The 13418-nt window shown below is 56.7% G+C and overlaps 1 protein-coding gene across 1 annotated transcript in view; it reads right to left on the minus strand.

The window, feature by feature from the left end:
* Positions 1 to 487: 487 nt before the first annotated feature.
* VAX2 (ventral anterior homeobox 2) overlaps positions 488 to 13418 on the minus strand; it is a 30991-nt gene continuing 18060 nt past the window's right edge. Inside the window, exon 3 of the mRNA XM_040054025.1 lies at positions 488 to 958. Coding sequence (XP_039909959.1) covers positions 488 to 958 — 471 coding nt within the window. The remainder of the gene's footprint in view (positions 959 to 13418) is intronic.

Here is a 13418-nt window from a genome sequence, read left to right on the forward strand (position 1 = left end):
ACGGTCCCAAAACGGGGCTCTGGGGGTGTTGGGGTTCCGGGGGTGTCCCCAGCCGGGGGTGGGGACATCGCCCGGGCCACCGGAGTCCCCTGGGAGGGACAAACACCCCACGGGGTGTCACCTCAGCCGGGGACAACGCCGCGCGGAGCCAGCGGGGAAACTGAGGCACGGCGCTTCTCGGAGGACAGCGCGGGGACACAGCCCGGCGTCACCTCGCGCTGTCCCTTTCGTCGCACCCGCGACAGCCGCCACCCCCTTCGGTGTCCCCTCGGCTGCTGCCGTCCCCTTCCCCGCGGCCACACCCGGAGCGCGGCTTTGGCCGCCGAGTGTCACCAGCAGCTCAACCCTGGTGACATCCACGGGGACGATCCGGGCCTTGGGGTGGCGGCGGGGGGAGGCGACACTTTTGGACACCGTTTCGGTCGCTTTTTCGGTTTTTTTTTGTTTTTGGGGGGGGGGGTGGTGCGGGGGTTTCGGGGTTCGGTTTTTAAGGGCTGGGCTCCTCGCCGGGTATAGAACCGTCCTTCCTCTCCAGCCGCGTGTAAGGCTCGAAGGCGGAAACGCCGGGCACGTCGTGCGGGCAGCCCAGCAGCGGCGCCCCGAAACGCAGCGGCCTCCCCGGCAGCCGCGGCGAGGGCGAGCAGGGCGAGGAGGAAGCGGCCGGCACGGCCGGGACGTGCAAGCCGAAAAGCGCCGGGGCCGAGGAGCCGCCGGAAGCCGGGGACGCGGGGCCCGGCCCGGCCAAAGCTCCGCCGCTCCCCGAAGGGCTGGAGATGGGGTTGGAGGTGACGGGAGGGGGCAGGAGGCTCGGAGGGGACAGCAGGCGGCCTTGCTCCAGCAGCCGCAGGATGTTGCAGGTGGCCAAGGACTCGGAGGCGGCGCCGGAGGAGCGTTTGTCAGAGTCCCGGCTCTGGTCTTTCTTCTGCTTCGTGCGGCGGTTCTGGAACCAGACCTTGACCTGGGGAGGGGAGCGGGGTTTGGGGTGGGAGAGGGGACGGGAGAAGGGGGGCACGGACGGAGAGAGAGCGCGGGGAGGGACCGGGGAGAGAGAGAGAGAGAGAGAGAGGCGAGAGAGAGAGGCGAGAGCCGGGAGAGAGCGAGAGATACGAGAGAGAAGAGAGACGTGAATTAAAACAAGCGGCCGAGAGAGAGCCGCCCTCCGCCGCGGGCGCTGCTCCCGCCGAGCGCTCCCCGGGAGAGGGAGAATTCCTGCGGGGTTCTTCCCGGGAGAGGGAGAATTCCTGATGGGAAAGGGCAGGAGAGGGAGAATTCCTGCGGGGATCTTCCCGGGAGAGGGAGAATTCCTGATGGGAAAGGGCAGGAGAGGGAGAATTCCTGCGGGGATCTTCCCGAGAGAGGGAGAATTCCTGCGGGGATCTTCCCGGGAGAGGGAGAATTCCTGCGGGGATCTTCCCGGGAGAGGGAGAATTCTTGATGGGAAAGGGCGGGAGAGGGAGAATTCCTGCGGGGAACTTCCCGGGAGAGGGAGAATTCCTGCGGGGATCTTCCCGGGAGAGGGAGAATTCCTGCTGGGGGCTTCCAGGGAAAAGGAAAACTCCTGCTGGGAACGGGAGGAGAGGGAGAATTCCTGCTGGGAATGGGAGGAGAGGGAGAATTCCTGCTGGGAACAGGAGGAGAGGGAGAATTCCTGCGGGGATCTTCCCGGGAGAGGGAGAATTCCTGATGGGGGCTTCCAGGGAAAAGGAAAATTCCTGCGGGGATGGGAGGGAGAGGGAGAATTCCTGCTGGGAACGGGAGGAGAGTCCTGGGAGAGGGAGAATTCCTGATGGGAACGGCAGGAGAGGGAGAATTCCTGCTGGGAATGGCAGGGAGAGGGAGAATTCCTGATGGGATCTTCCCGGGAGAGGGAGAATTCCTGCTGGGAACGGCAGGAGAGGGAGAATTCCTGCTGGGGACAGTAGGGAGAGGGGCCGGAGCTGGCGGGTGGGAGCCCGGGAATGAGAGCACGAGGATGGGGCTGGGGACAGGAGCCCGGGGATGGGAACCCCATGGATGGGACCCCAGGAATGGGATCCAGGAATGGGATCCCAAGGGTGGGACTCGTGACAGGAGCCCAGGGAGAGCAGTCCTGGAATGGGATCCTTGGGATGGGACCCCAGGAATGGGATCCCAGGAATGGGGCTTGGAACAGGAGCCTGGGGATGGGAACCCATGGAGGGAACCCCAGGAATGGGATCCCAGGGATGTGACTTGGATCAGAACCCCAGGAATGGGATCCCGGGGATCGGACTCATTACAGGAGCCCAGGGATGGAATCCCAGGCTCATGTCCCTGGGATGGGACTCAAGGAATGATATCCCAGGGATGGGACTCGGGACAGGAGCCCTGGGATGGGAACCCCATGGATGGGACCCCAGGAATGGGATCCAGGAATGCGATCCCATGGATGGGACCCCAGGAATGGGATCCCAAGGGTGGGACTCGGGACAGGAGCTCAGGGATGTGATCCAGGGATGGGACCCCAGGAATGGGATCCCAGGAATGTGACTTGGATGAGAACCCCAGGAATGGGATCCCAAGGGTGGGACTCGGGACAGGAGCCAGGGATGGGATCCAGGGATGGGACCCCAGGAATGGGATCCTAGGAATGTAACTTGGATCAGAAACCCAGGAATGGAATCCCAAGGATGGGAACCCCAGGAATGGGATCCCAAGGACAGGAACCCCAGGAATGGGATCCCAGGACTGTGACTTGGATCAGAAGCCCAGGAATGGGATCCTAGGGATGGGGCTTGGGACAGGAGCCCAGGGCTGGGACCCATGGAATGACACCCCAGGGATGGGATCCCAGGGATGGGACCCCAAGGACCCCCGGCTCCCGTCCCTGGAATGGGACCCCAGGGATGGGACTCGGGACAGGAACCCAGGGCTGGGAATCCCTGGATGGGACCCAAGGAATGGGACCCCAGGGATGGGACTCTGGACAGGAACCCACAGAGGGACCCCCAGGGATGGGACTCGGGGACCTCAGGCTCCTTTCCCACCATGGCACCCCGGGATTTGCCCTTGGGGACCCCCGGCACAGAGCCCAGAGCTCGTGGCTGAGCCGCTCCCGTGCCCTGCTCGGCTCTCCCTGCGCTGGTTTTCCCGGGAATTCTGAGCTACGGGACAGGCTGGATTCTCCTCAACCCCAAACCCGCATCCGGGACCGCGAACCCTCCCCCCGGCCGGGGGCGCAGGGGTGACACCCGAGGGGACACGGTGGCTTCTGGTGTCCCTGGATTTCCGGGTACCGCACGCAGCTGGGGACAGCCCGCACCCCATCTGGCCGGGAGGGAACCCAGGGCCGAGCCCCGCGCCCCAAAAGTGCCGCTGCCCCACCCCCGGGGGCCCCCATCCCGCGGCTCCCCGAAATTCCTTCCCGCGCTCCTCCCCTCCCTCCCTGGCAGAGCGGAGGGGGCAGGAGAGGCAGAGAGAGAGACAGAGGGAGGCGGGAGGGACGGACAGACGGACACGGAGGTGAGGGGAGGGACACGGATGGGGAAGACACTCGGGTTAGAGCGGGAGGGAGCCCCGGGCTCCCGGAGCCAGCGGCGGCTCCGTGGGGACACAGCGCGGAGCGGGAGAGGGGCCCCGGGGGGACATCGGGGACATCGGGGGACGCCGGGGGACATCACGGGGGACGCCCACACCGCGGGGACATCGGGGACACCGAGGGACATCGGGGGACACCGGGGGACATCGGGGGACACCGGGGGACACCGGGGGACGCCCACACCGCGGGGACATCCGGGGGACATCACGGGACACCCACACCGCGGGGACACTGGGGGACACCGGGGGACACCGGGGGACGCCCACACCGCGGGGACATCAGGGGGACATCGGGGGACACCGGGGGACGCCCACACCGCGGGGACATCCGGGGGACATCGGGGGACAGCGGGGGACGCCCACACTGCGGGGACATCCAGGGACACCGGGGGACACCGGGGGACACCCACACCGCGGGGACATCAGGGGACATCGGGGGACACCCACACCGCGGGGACACCAGGGGACATCGGGGGACACTGGGGGACACCCACACCGCGGGGACACCAGGGGACACCCACACCGCGGGGACATCGGGGAACACCGGGGACACCATCACGGCCCGGCACCGCCAGCCCGCACCTCCCCTCGGGGACACCCACGACACCCGGCACGGGGACACCGAGGAGCTGGCTGCCACCAGGCACAGCCGGGTCCCCGGGGCTGATGTCCCCGTGTCACTGTCCCCAGGGCTGATGTCCCCATGCCACTGACCCCAAAACTGAGTCCCCGTGTCACTGTCCCCAGGTCTGATGTCCCCACCCCACTGACCCCACTGGTCACTCCCTGCTGACCACTGGGATGGCTTTGGGAACAATGTCTGTCCCCAGAGCTGTGTCCCCGTGTCACTGTCCCCAGGGCTGATGTCCCCGTGTCACTGTCCCCAGGGCTGATGTCCCCATCACAGTGACCCCAGGGCTGATGTCCCCATGTCACTGACACCACTGGTCACTCCCTGCTGACCACTGGGATGGTTTTGGGAACAATGTCTGTCCCCAGAGCTGTGTCCCCGTGTCACTGTCCCCAAGGCTGATGTCCCCATGTCACTGTCCCCAGGGCTGATGTCCCCGTGTCACTGCCCCCAGGGCTGATGTCCCCATCACAGTGAACCCAGGGCTGATGTCCCCATGTCACTGTCCCCAGAGCTGATGTCCTCATGTCATTGTCCCCAGGGCTGATGTCCCCATGTCACTGTCCCCAGGGCTGATGTCCCTGTGTCACTGACCCCAGGGCTGGTGTCCCCGTGTCACTGACCCCAGGGCTGATGTCCCCATGTCACTGACCCCAGGGCTGATGTCCCTGTGTCACTGACCCCAGGGCTGATGTCCCCATCACAGTGAACCCAGGGCTGATGTCCCCATGTCACTGTCCCCAGGGCTGATGTCCCCATGTCACTGACCCCACCGGTCACTCCCTGCTGACCGCTGGGATGGCTTTGGACACCGTCCCCTGCCCCCAGACGCGGTCACCTGTCACAGAACTGTCCCTGGGGCACCCAAATCCTGGGAATTGCAGATCCCAAACCCGCAGCCTTGGGGCCAAAGAGGCCCCAGGCAGCTCCAAACCCTCTAATTAGCGACGGCTTAACGAAGATCCGGCGGGAACCCGCACAGGATGGACATTCCCAGCACTCCAAATAATCCCCATCCAGCAATTCAGGAGGAGCGGGAATTCAGGAAATCCAAGGATTATTAATCCTTGAGGATGGGCGTGACCAGCCCATGGATCAGGTTTGGAATTTCCAACCCCAAACCACCAGAGGCTGCTCCAAAATCCCACTGCCCCGGGACACTCCGGTTATCCCAGGTGGATCCGACCCGGCCTTGGACATTCCCAGGGATCCAGGGGCGGCCACAGCAAATCTGGGAATTCCGGAATTCCATTCCAGCCAGGAATTCCTGCCCAAGATCCTAATTTCTCCTTTCCCAGTGGAAGCCATTCCCCGTGTCCCGTCCCTCCAGGCCTTGTCCGTCTCCAGCTCTCCCCTTCAGGAGCTCTGAGTTTTCCCTGGATTTTTCCCTTCTCCAGCGGAACATTCCCAACATTCCCAACGGACCGAGAGGATGGGAACACGGGAAAAAGGAATCACGGCGCAGAAATTGTGTAAAAATCTTTTAAAAATGGGAAATTAAATAGATCTGAGGAATTTCATACATATACTCACAGTTCTATCGTATATATAGTCATTATATAGTATTATATTGTTATTATATAAAAATATATAGTTATTTTATCTATGTATAAATATATAGTTATTTTTGTATCATATTTAATGACATAGTTTTGTTTTCTATATTATATTCAATTGCGTCTTTGTGCTTTGTTTTTATTTTCTATTATATATTAAATATTCAATAGTTCAGGTATTTTATATTAATTTATAAATATAGTAATAACTATTATTAATATACAACTATAAAATAACTAATATCTAATATATAATACATCATGTATATATAGTATATAATGTATTTAATGTAATTATAATGCATTATATGTTTTATACTATATTTTACATTATATATTTATATATTGTGATATTGATATTGTTTTCCCTTATTTTATTCTTATTTTATTATTTCATTATTTCATTATTTTAGTTTATCAGTTTATTTTATTATTTTTCTGTTTTATTATTTTATTAGATCTTATTATTTAATTATTATTTTATTATTTTATTATTTTATTATTTCATTATTTCATTATTTCATTATTTAATTATTTTAGTTTATCAGTTTATTTTATTATTTTTCTGTTTTATTATTTTATTAGATCTTATTATTAATTATATAATTATTTTAATTTTAATTTTAATTTTTAATTGACTAAAAACTAATTTTATTTTATTATTTCATTAATTTAATTTTATTTAATTATTTCATTCTCCTGTCTTCTATTAAGTTTTTAGCATTCTCTTCTATTTTATTTTTTTTCTCTCCTATTCCATTTTCCCCATCTTTTATTCCATTCCATTCCTTTTCCCTGAGCCAATCAGCTTTCTTTATATTTTATATTTTATATTGTATATTTTATATTTTATATTGTATATTGTATATTGTATATTTTATATTGTATATTGTATATTGTATATTGTATATTGTATATTGTATATTGTGTATTGCATCTTTTATATTGTATATTTTATATTGCATGCAAATCTATTTCACATTATATATCGTATATTCCATATTATATATTTTCTATTTAATATATTTGATATTATTTTACATTTCAATTTAGGTTTCATATTTTATTGTATATTTTATTGCATAGATATTTTAAAATTTTTATTTTCATTTCCCACTCCCTATTCCACGGCCGAACGCGTCCCCGAGATCCCCCCGGATTTCTCCTCCTCCCGCGGATCCTTTCCCGAAGGATTCATCCCTCTGACTCCAGGAGGGCAGGAGACGTCCCCTCCCCTGCTCCCTGGCGCCCGGAATGTCATCCCAAATGTCACCGCGCTCGGAATGCCGGAGCCCGGCGCTCCGGGGACTTCGGATCCAGCCAGCATCCGGGAAAAAAAAAAAAAAAAACCCAAACAAACGGGAATAAAAAACAAACGGGAATAATTCACCGAGGTTTTTATCGTTAAGGATTTACAAATCCCAAGGGGCCGGATGCGATTCCCAACCCGGAGCCTTGGGATGGGGCCGTGACTCCCGCTTCATCCCGACTCCCTGATCCCGGGCAGGGTGAGGGAAGCAGCGCGCGAAGATGGGAATAAAAACGGGAACGCGGCGCGGCCTGGAGCCTACGGAATTATCCGGAGCCCACGACCTCGGCTCCATCCCCGTTTTCCACGGCTGTCAGCACCAGAAATCCCTGGAATCTCGTGCCGTGACCTCAGAGAGCGCCGTATCCCGGGATTCCTCCTCCCATCCCTGCCCTTCCCCTCCGAGCCACAAAGGGAATTATTCCCTCATCTGGGAAGGCAGAGGGTGGGAACTCATCATTCCACGAATCTCAGCGATCCGGGGATTTGTGCGGGTTCTCGGCCCAGTAACCGCCCATCCATCCATCCGTCCGTCCGTCCATCCCAGCATTCCAAAGCACCGCACGGACGGCCCCGGGAAGCTCCCGTTTCCCGTCCTCATCCTCTGCTCCCCGTCGCGTTGGGAATCTCTCCCCAGCCGCCCTGGTGGGATCCCAAACCCCGCATCCCTGCGTGCCCGGATCCCGGGAATACCGACACCGCACGCTCCGGCGTTCCCACATTCCCGAAAACCGCCAGAGCTCCTCGTTCTCCCCGCGTTTATCTGCCCAACGGGAATCCTCATCCAGCTCCCCGACTCCGGGGCCGGAGCCGTGTTTTGGGATTTTTAACGGTGTTTATTTTCGGGCAGCCCTGGCCCTGACCCTGACCCCATCCATCCGTCCGTCCGTCCATCCGTCCGTCCATCCCAGCATCCCAAATCACCCCACGGATGGGACCGGAATCTTCCTCCTCTCATCACGGCTCCCGTTTTCCATCCTCTGGGGGCCGAGCTGTGGTGGGAATCCTGACTGGGAGGATCCCAAACCCCCAATCCCCACCCAGGCAGATCCCGGGAATACCAACACCACACACTCCGGCACTCCCGCATTCCCGAAAAAAAACCCCTCCCCGGAGCGCGTTCCCGCGGCGTTTATCCACGGACCAAGCCGATCCCGACGCCGCTGGGCCGCTCCGGGGCCGTGTTTGGGGTTTTTATCCCTGTTTGTTTTGGGCGGCTCTGCCCCGGCGCTGACCCCGGCGCCGTCACGCGCCCCGGCACACGTGCGGCCCCCGGCTCCGCCATCCCGCGCTATTCCTGGCTGCCGAGCGGGAATTGGCCGGGATTAGCGCCGGACCGCCGGGCAGCTGACGCCCGTTGGGAGCCTGAATCATCCTGCGCCGCCTTCCTCCTCCTCCTCCTCCTCCTTTTCCTGGTTTTCCTCCATTTTCTTCCTTTTCCTCCATTTTCTTCCTTTTCCTCCATTTTCCTCCTCCATTTTCCTCCATTTTCCTCCATTTTCCTCCTCCATTTTCCTCCATTTTCCTCCATTTTCCTCCTCCATTTTCCTCCTCTTTCTCCTCTCTCCGGCCCCACCGGATCCCGGCGTTGGGTGAACCCTTCCGCCTCTCCCCGTGCCCAGCGGGGATGGATCCATCCCCCGGCTGCCGTTCCGGCCCATCCCGCCGCGCCAAACCATTCCGAACCCTCCTCCACGGCCTTCCGGGAACGCCAGCGCGGCGGGAATTGTCCCTGAGCCTCATCCGGGAGCCCATTCCCGGCACAGCGCCTTTCCCGCCGCCGATCCGAAATTCCAGCCGGAGGCCGGGCCCGTGTCCGGCTCCTGCTCCAAAATTCTGGATGTTCCCGGCTTTGCGGCCCGGGTGCTCCGGTGACCTTTGGAAACGGAAAATTCGGAGGCGACGGCGAAGCTGGAGGGGAATTCCCCGATTTTTTGGCTTTTGGGAAGCGCTGGGATGGGTGGGGACACCCTCCGTGAAATCCCAAAGATCTAGATGGGACCCGCCGGTGGGAATTCCGGCCCAGCATCGGGATCAGCTCCAAAGCTGACAAAAACCACCACCAAATCCCGTCGTTTTTTTCAGGAAAAAACCCCCCACTTGGAGGATGCTGGGATTGCTCTGGGAACACCCAGCTCATCGGGAATCGAAACTTTCCATCAGAAATTGTGAAATCCCGGGATTTGAATTTTTTTTTTTTGAGGGGGGGAGACCGTAAATCCTTAATGACAAAAATCTCGGTGAATTATTCCCGATTTTTTCCCTCATTTAACCCAAATCCCGTCGTTTTTTTCAGGAAAAAAAACCCCACTTGGAGGATGCTGGGATTGCTCTGGGAACACCCAGCTCATCGGGAATCGAAACTTTCCATCAGAAATTGTGAAATCCCGGGATTTGAATTTTTTTTTTTTGAGGGGGGGGAGACCGTAAATCCTTAATGACAAAAATCTCGGTGAATTATTCCCGGTTTTTTTCCCCCCATTTAACCATTTTCCCATCAGCCACGCTTGGAGAATTCCGGAAGCACACGGATATTTTCGGGATCCCAAACACCCAACTCACCCATCCCACAGCAGATCCCAGTTTCCTGCTCCCCTTTTAAGGAACGCTCCCCAAAAATCCAGAATTTATCCGCCCCCCCGCCCAGCCCAGCTCCCTGCCCGGGTTTTTGGGAGCCCGATGCCGGAATTTGGGAATTCCGGGGGCTGTGCCAGCCCGGCCCCGTCACCGCCGTGTCCCCGCTTAGGCCCGGCTTTATCGTTCCCCCCAGGAAGAGCCGGGATTAGCGGCGCCACGTGAGCCGGGCTTGCTCCAGGAACGTGCTCTGACGCGGGGATGTGGGAACGGGATCCCAAATCCCGGGAATGTCCGGTGGGTGCCAGGATTTAGGATCCCCCCTCCATTCCGGGTGCTTTCAGCACCCAGGAGTGACCCGATCCCGTTAAATGTGGGATTGTTTCGGGATGATGTCGCCCGCTGCCACCTAATCCCAAGGATTCGGCAGCTGCAGTTCCCAGATCCTCTGGAATTGCCCAGATCCCTCCTGGAAGTGAATCAGGGAAATGCTCCAGGAAAACAGGGTGGGAGAGTTCGTCCCATCCCGAAAAAGACCCGGCAGAAGAGACGGAAGGAGGGATGGATGGAGACCCCTCAGGAGAGAACTACGGAATCCCAGAATTCCCAACTGGTTTGGGCTGGGAAGGACCTTAAAGCTTTTCTTCCAAGGGCAGAGACACCTGCCACTATCCCGAGCGGATCCAACCCGGCCCTGGACACTTCCAGGGATCCAGGGGCAGCCACGGCAAACCTGGGAATTCCAGAATTCCCAGCCCCTCCCCACCCTCCCAGCCGGGAATTCCTGCCCAAGATCCCGACCCTATCCCTTTGGAAGATCCAGCATCACCTGGGCTGGATCCCGTCGCTTCCACCGTGCCCCATCCCAGAGGGAAACGGGAATCACGGGGGGATTTTGGGCTCCCAGCTCTTCCCGACCTCATCTTTCCTGCTTTTTTTGTTTTGTTTTGTTTTCCCAGGAGAGGAAAACCCGCGGCAGCCCCACTCCCGGTCCCCGCTAACGAGCCGAGGCGATTAATTTTTAACGGCCTCCTCTTAATTGCCGGGCTATAAATAGACCTTCCCGGCCTTTCCCAGATGTTCCGCTCCGCGCCGGGAATCCCGGGATGCTCCAGGGGCTTCGGGGCCACCGGCAGCGATGGAGTTGTGGGGTGGCGCAGGAGTTGTCCCCAAGAAGTTCTGGATGGAGACGCCGGGGGAATCCCGCGGATTTTGCCAGCAGCCAGAAAACGTGGAATTTTTGGGATGGTTTGGGATGGGAAAACCCTTTGGAGGCTCCTGAATCCAGCCGCTCCTCCCAGCACTGCCACCAAGTGCCACCAAGTGCCACCAAGTGCCACCAAGTGCCACCAAGGCCACCACCATGTCCCCAAGAAGGTCTGGATGGAGACGGCGGGGGAATCCTGCGGATTTTGCCAGCGGCCAGAAAACATGGAATTTTTGGGATGGTTTGGGATGGGAAAACCCTTTGGAGGCTCCTGAATCCAGCACTGCCTCCCAGCACTGCCACCAAGTGCCACCAAGTGCCACCAAGTGCCACCAAGGCCACCACCACGTCCCCAAAGTGCCACATCCACGGGGCTGGAAAATCCCCCCAGGAATGGGGATCCAGCCCTGCCCTGGGCAGCTGGAAAACCCCTTCCATGCCGGAATTGTCCCAAAAAAATCCAACCTAAACCTTCCCTGGGACGAGTTGGGATCGAACCCGGTCCCGAGCGTCACCTCCATGTCCTGGCCTCAAGAAAGGCGGGAAAACATCGGGATCACTTCAAGCTGAGCCCGGAATTGGGAGCAAATCCCTTCATCCATCCCATCCCGGGATTGGGGATTTATGGGAATTCCGCCCCTTCCCCTGTCCCCCCAGGGTCCTTCTGCCTCCTCTGCCTGGGATTTTCCATAATGCCATAACGGCACTGGGAAGGGGCACTTTTCCCTTCGGGATTCCGGCGGGTTTTCCCGGAAAAAGGCGGATCTGTGGATGTGAGCCGCCCTCGGGATTTGGGATGGGTTTGGGATGGATTTGGGATGGGTTTGGGATGGGTTTGGGATGGGTGTGGTATGGGTTGGGGATGGGTTTGGGATTGGTTTGGGATGGATTTGGGATGGGTTTGGGATGCGTTTGGGATGGGTTTGGGATGGGTTACGGATGGGTTTGGGATGGGTTTGGGATGGGTTTGGGATGTGTTTGGGATGTGTTTGGGATGGGTTCGGGATGTGTTTGGGACAGGTTTGGGATGGATTTGGGATGGGTTTGGGATGGGTTTGGGATGGATTTGGGATGGGTTTGGGATGTGTTTGGGATGGGTTTGGGATGGGTTTGGGATGTGTTTGGGATGGGTTTGGGATGGGTTTGGGATGGGTTTGGGATGTGTTTGGGATGGGTTTGGGATAGGTTTGGGATGGGTTTGGGATGGGTTTGGGATGGGTTTGGGATGGGTTTGTGACGGATTTGGGATGCGTTTGGGATGGGTTCGGGATGGGTTTGGGATGTGTTTGGGATGTGTTTGGGATGGGTTCGGGATGGGTTTGGGATGGATTTGGGATGGGTTTGGGATGGGTTCGGGATGGGTTCGGGATGGGTTTGGGATGGGTTCGGGATGGGTTCAGGATGGGTTTGGGATGGGTTTGGGTTGGGTTTGGGATGGGTTTGGGATGGGTTTGGGATGGATTTGGGATGGGTTTGGGATGTGTTTGGGACAGGTTCGGGATGGGTTTGGGATGGGTTTGGGATGGGTTTGGGATGGATTTGGGATGTGTTTGGGATGGGTTTGGGATGGGTTTGGGATGGATTTGGGATGGGTTTGGGATGGATTTGGGATGGGTTTGGGATGGGTTTGGGATGGGTTTGGGATGGATTTGGGATGGGTTTGGGATGGGTTTGGGATGTGTATGGGATGGGTTTGGGATGGGTTCGGGATGTGTTCGGGATGGGTTCAGGATGGGTTTGGGATAGGTTTGGGATGGATTTGGGATGTGTTTGGGATGGGTTCAGGATGGGTTCAGGATGGGTTTGGGATGGGTTTGGGATGGGTTTGGGATGGGTTTGGGATGGGTTTGGGATGTGTTCGGGATGGGTTCAGGATGGGTTTGGGATAGGTTTGGGATGGGTTTGGGATGTGTTCGGGATGTGTTCAGGATGGGTTTGGGATGGGTTTGGGATGGGTTTGGGATGTGTTTGGGATGGGTTTGGGATGGGTTTGGGATGGGTTTGGGATGGGTTTGGGATGGGTTTGGGATGGGTTTGGGATGGGTTTGTGACGGATTTGGGATGCGTTTGGGATGGGTTCGGGATGGGTTTGGGATGTGTTTGGGATGGGTTTGGGATGGGTTTGGGATAGGTTTGGGATGGGTTTGGGATGGGTTTGGGATGGGTTTGGGATGGGTTTGTGACGGATTTGGGATGCGTTTGGGATGGGTTCGGGATGGGTTTGGGATGTGTTTGGGATGTGTTTGGGATGGGTTCGGGATGGGTTTGGGATGGATTTGGGATGCGTTTGGGATGGGTTCGGGATGGGTTTGGGATGGGTTTGGGATGGGTTTGGGATGGGTTTGGGATGTGTTTGGGATGGGTTTGTGACGGATTTGGGATGCGTTTGGGATGCGTTTGGGATGGGTTTGGGATGGGTTTGGGATGGGTTTGGGATGTGTTTGGGATGGGTTTGGGATGTGTTTGGGATGGGTTTGGGATGGGTTTGGGACGGGTTCAGGATGCCCCCGTCACTCCCCAGCTCATCCCAAGGATCTCAGAGCTCTCCTTGGCATCTCCATGGAAATATTCTCCAAGGGAAACATT

The sequence above is a fragment of the Hirundo rustica genome, unplaced genomic scaffold (assembly GCF_015227805.2).
Source record: "Hirundo rustica isolate bHirRus1 unplaced genomic scaffold, bHirRus1.pri.v3 scaffold_345_arrow_ctg1, whole genome shotgun sequence".
Classification (NCBI taxonomy): Eukaryota; Metazoa; Chordata; class Aves; order Passeriformes; family Hirundinidae; genus Hirundo; species Hirundo rustica.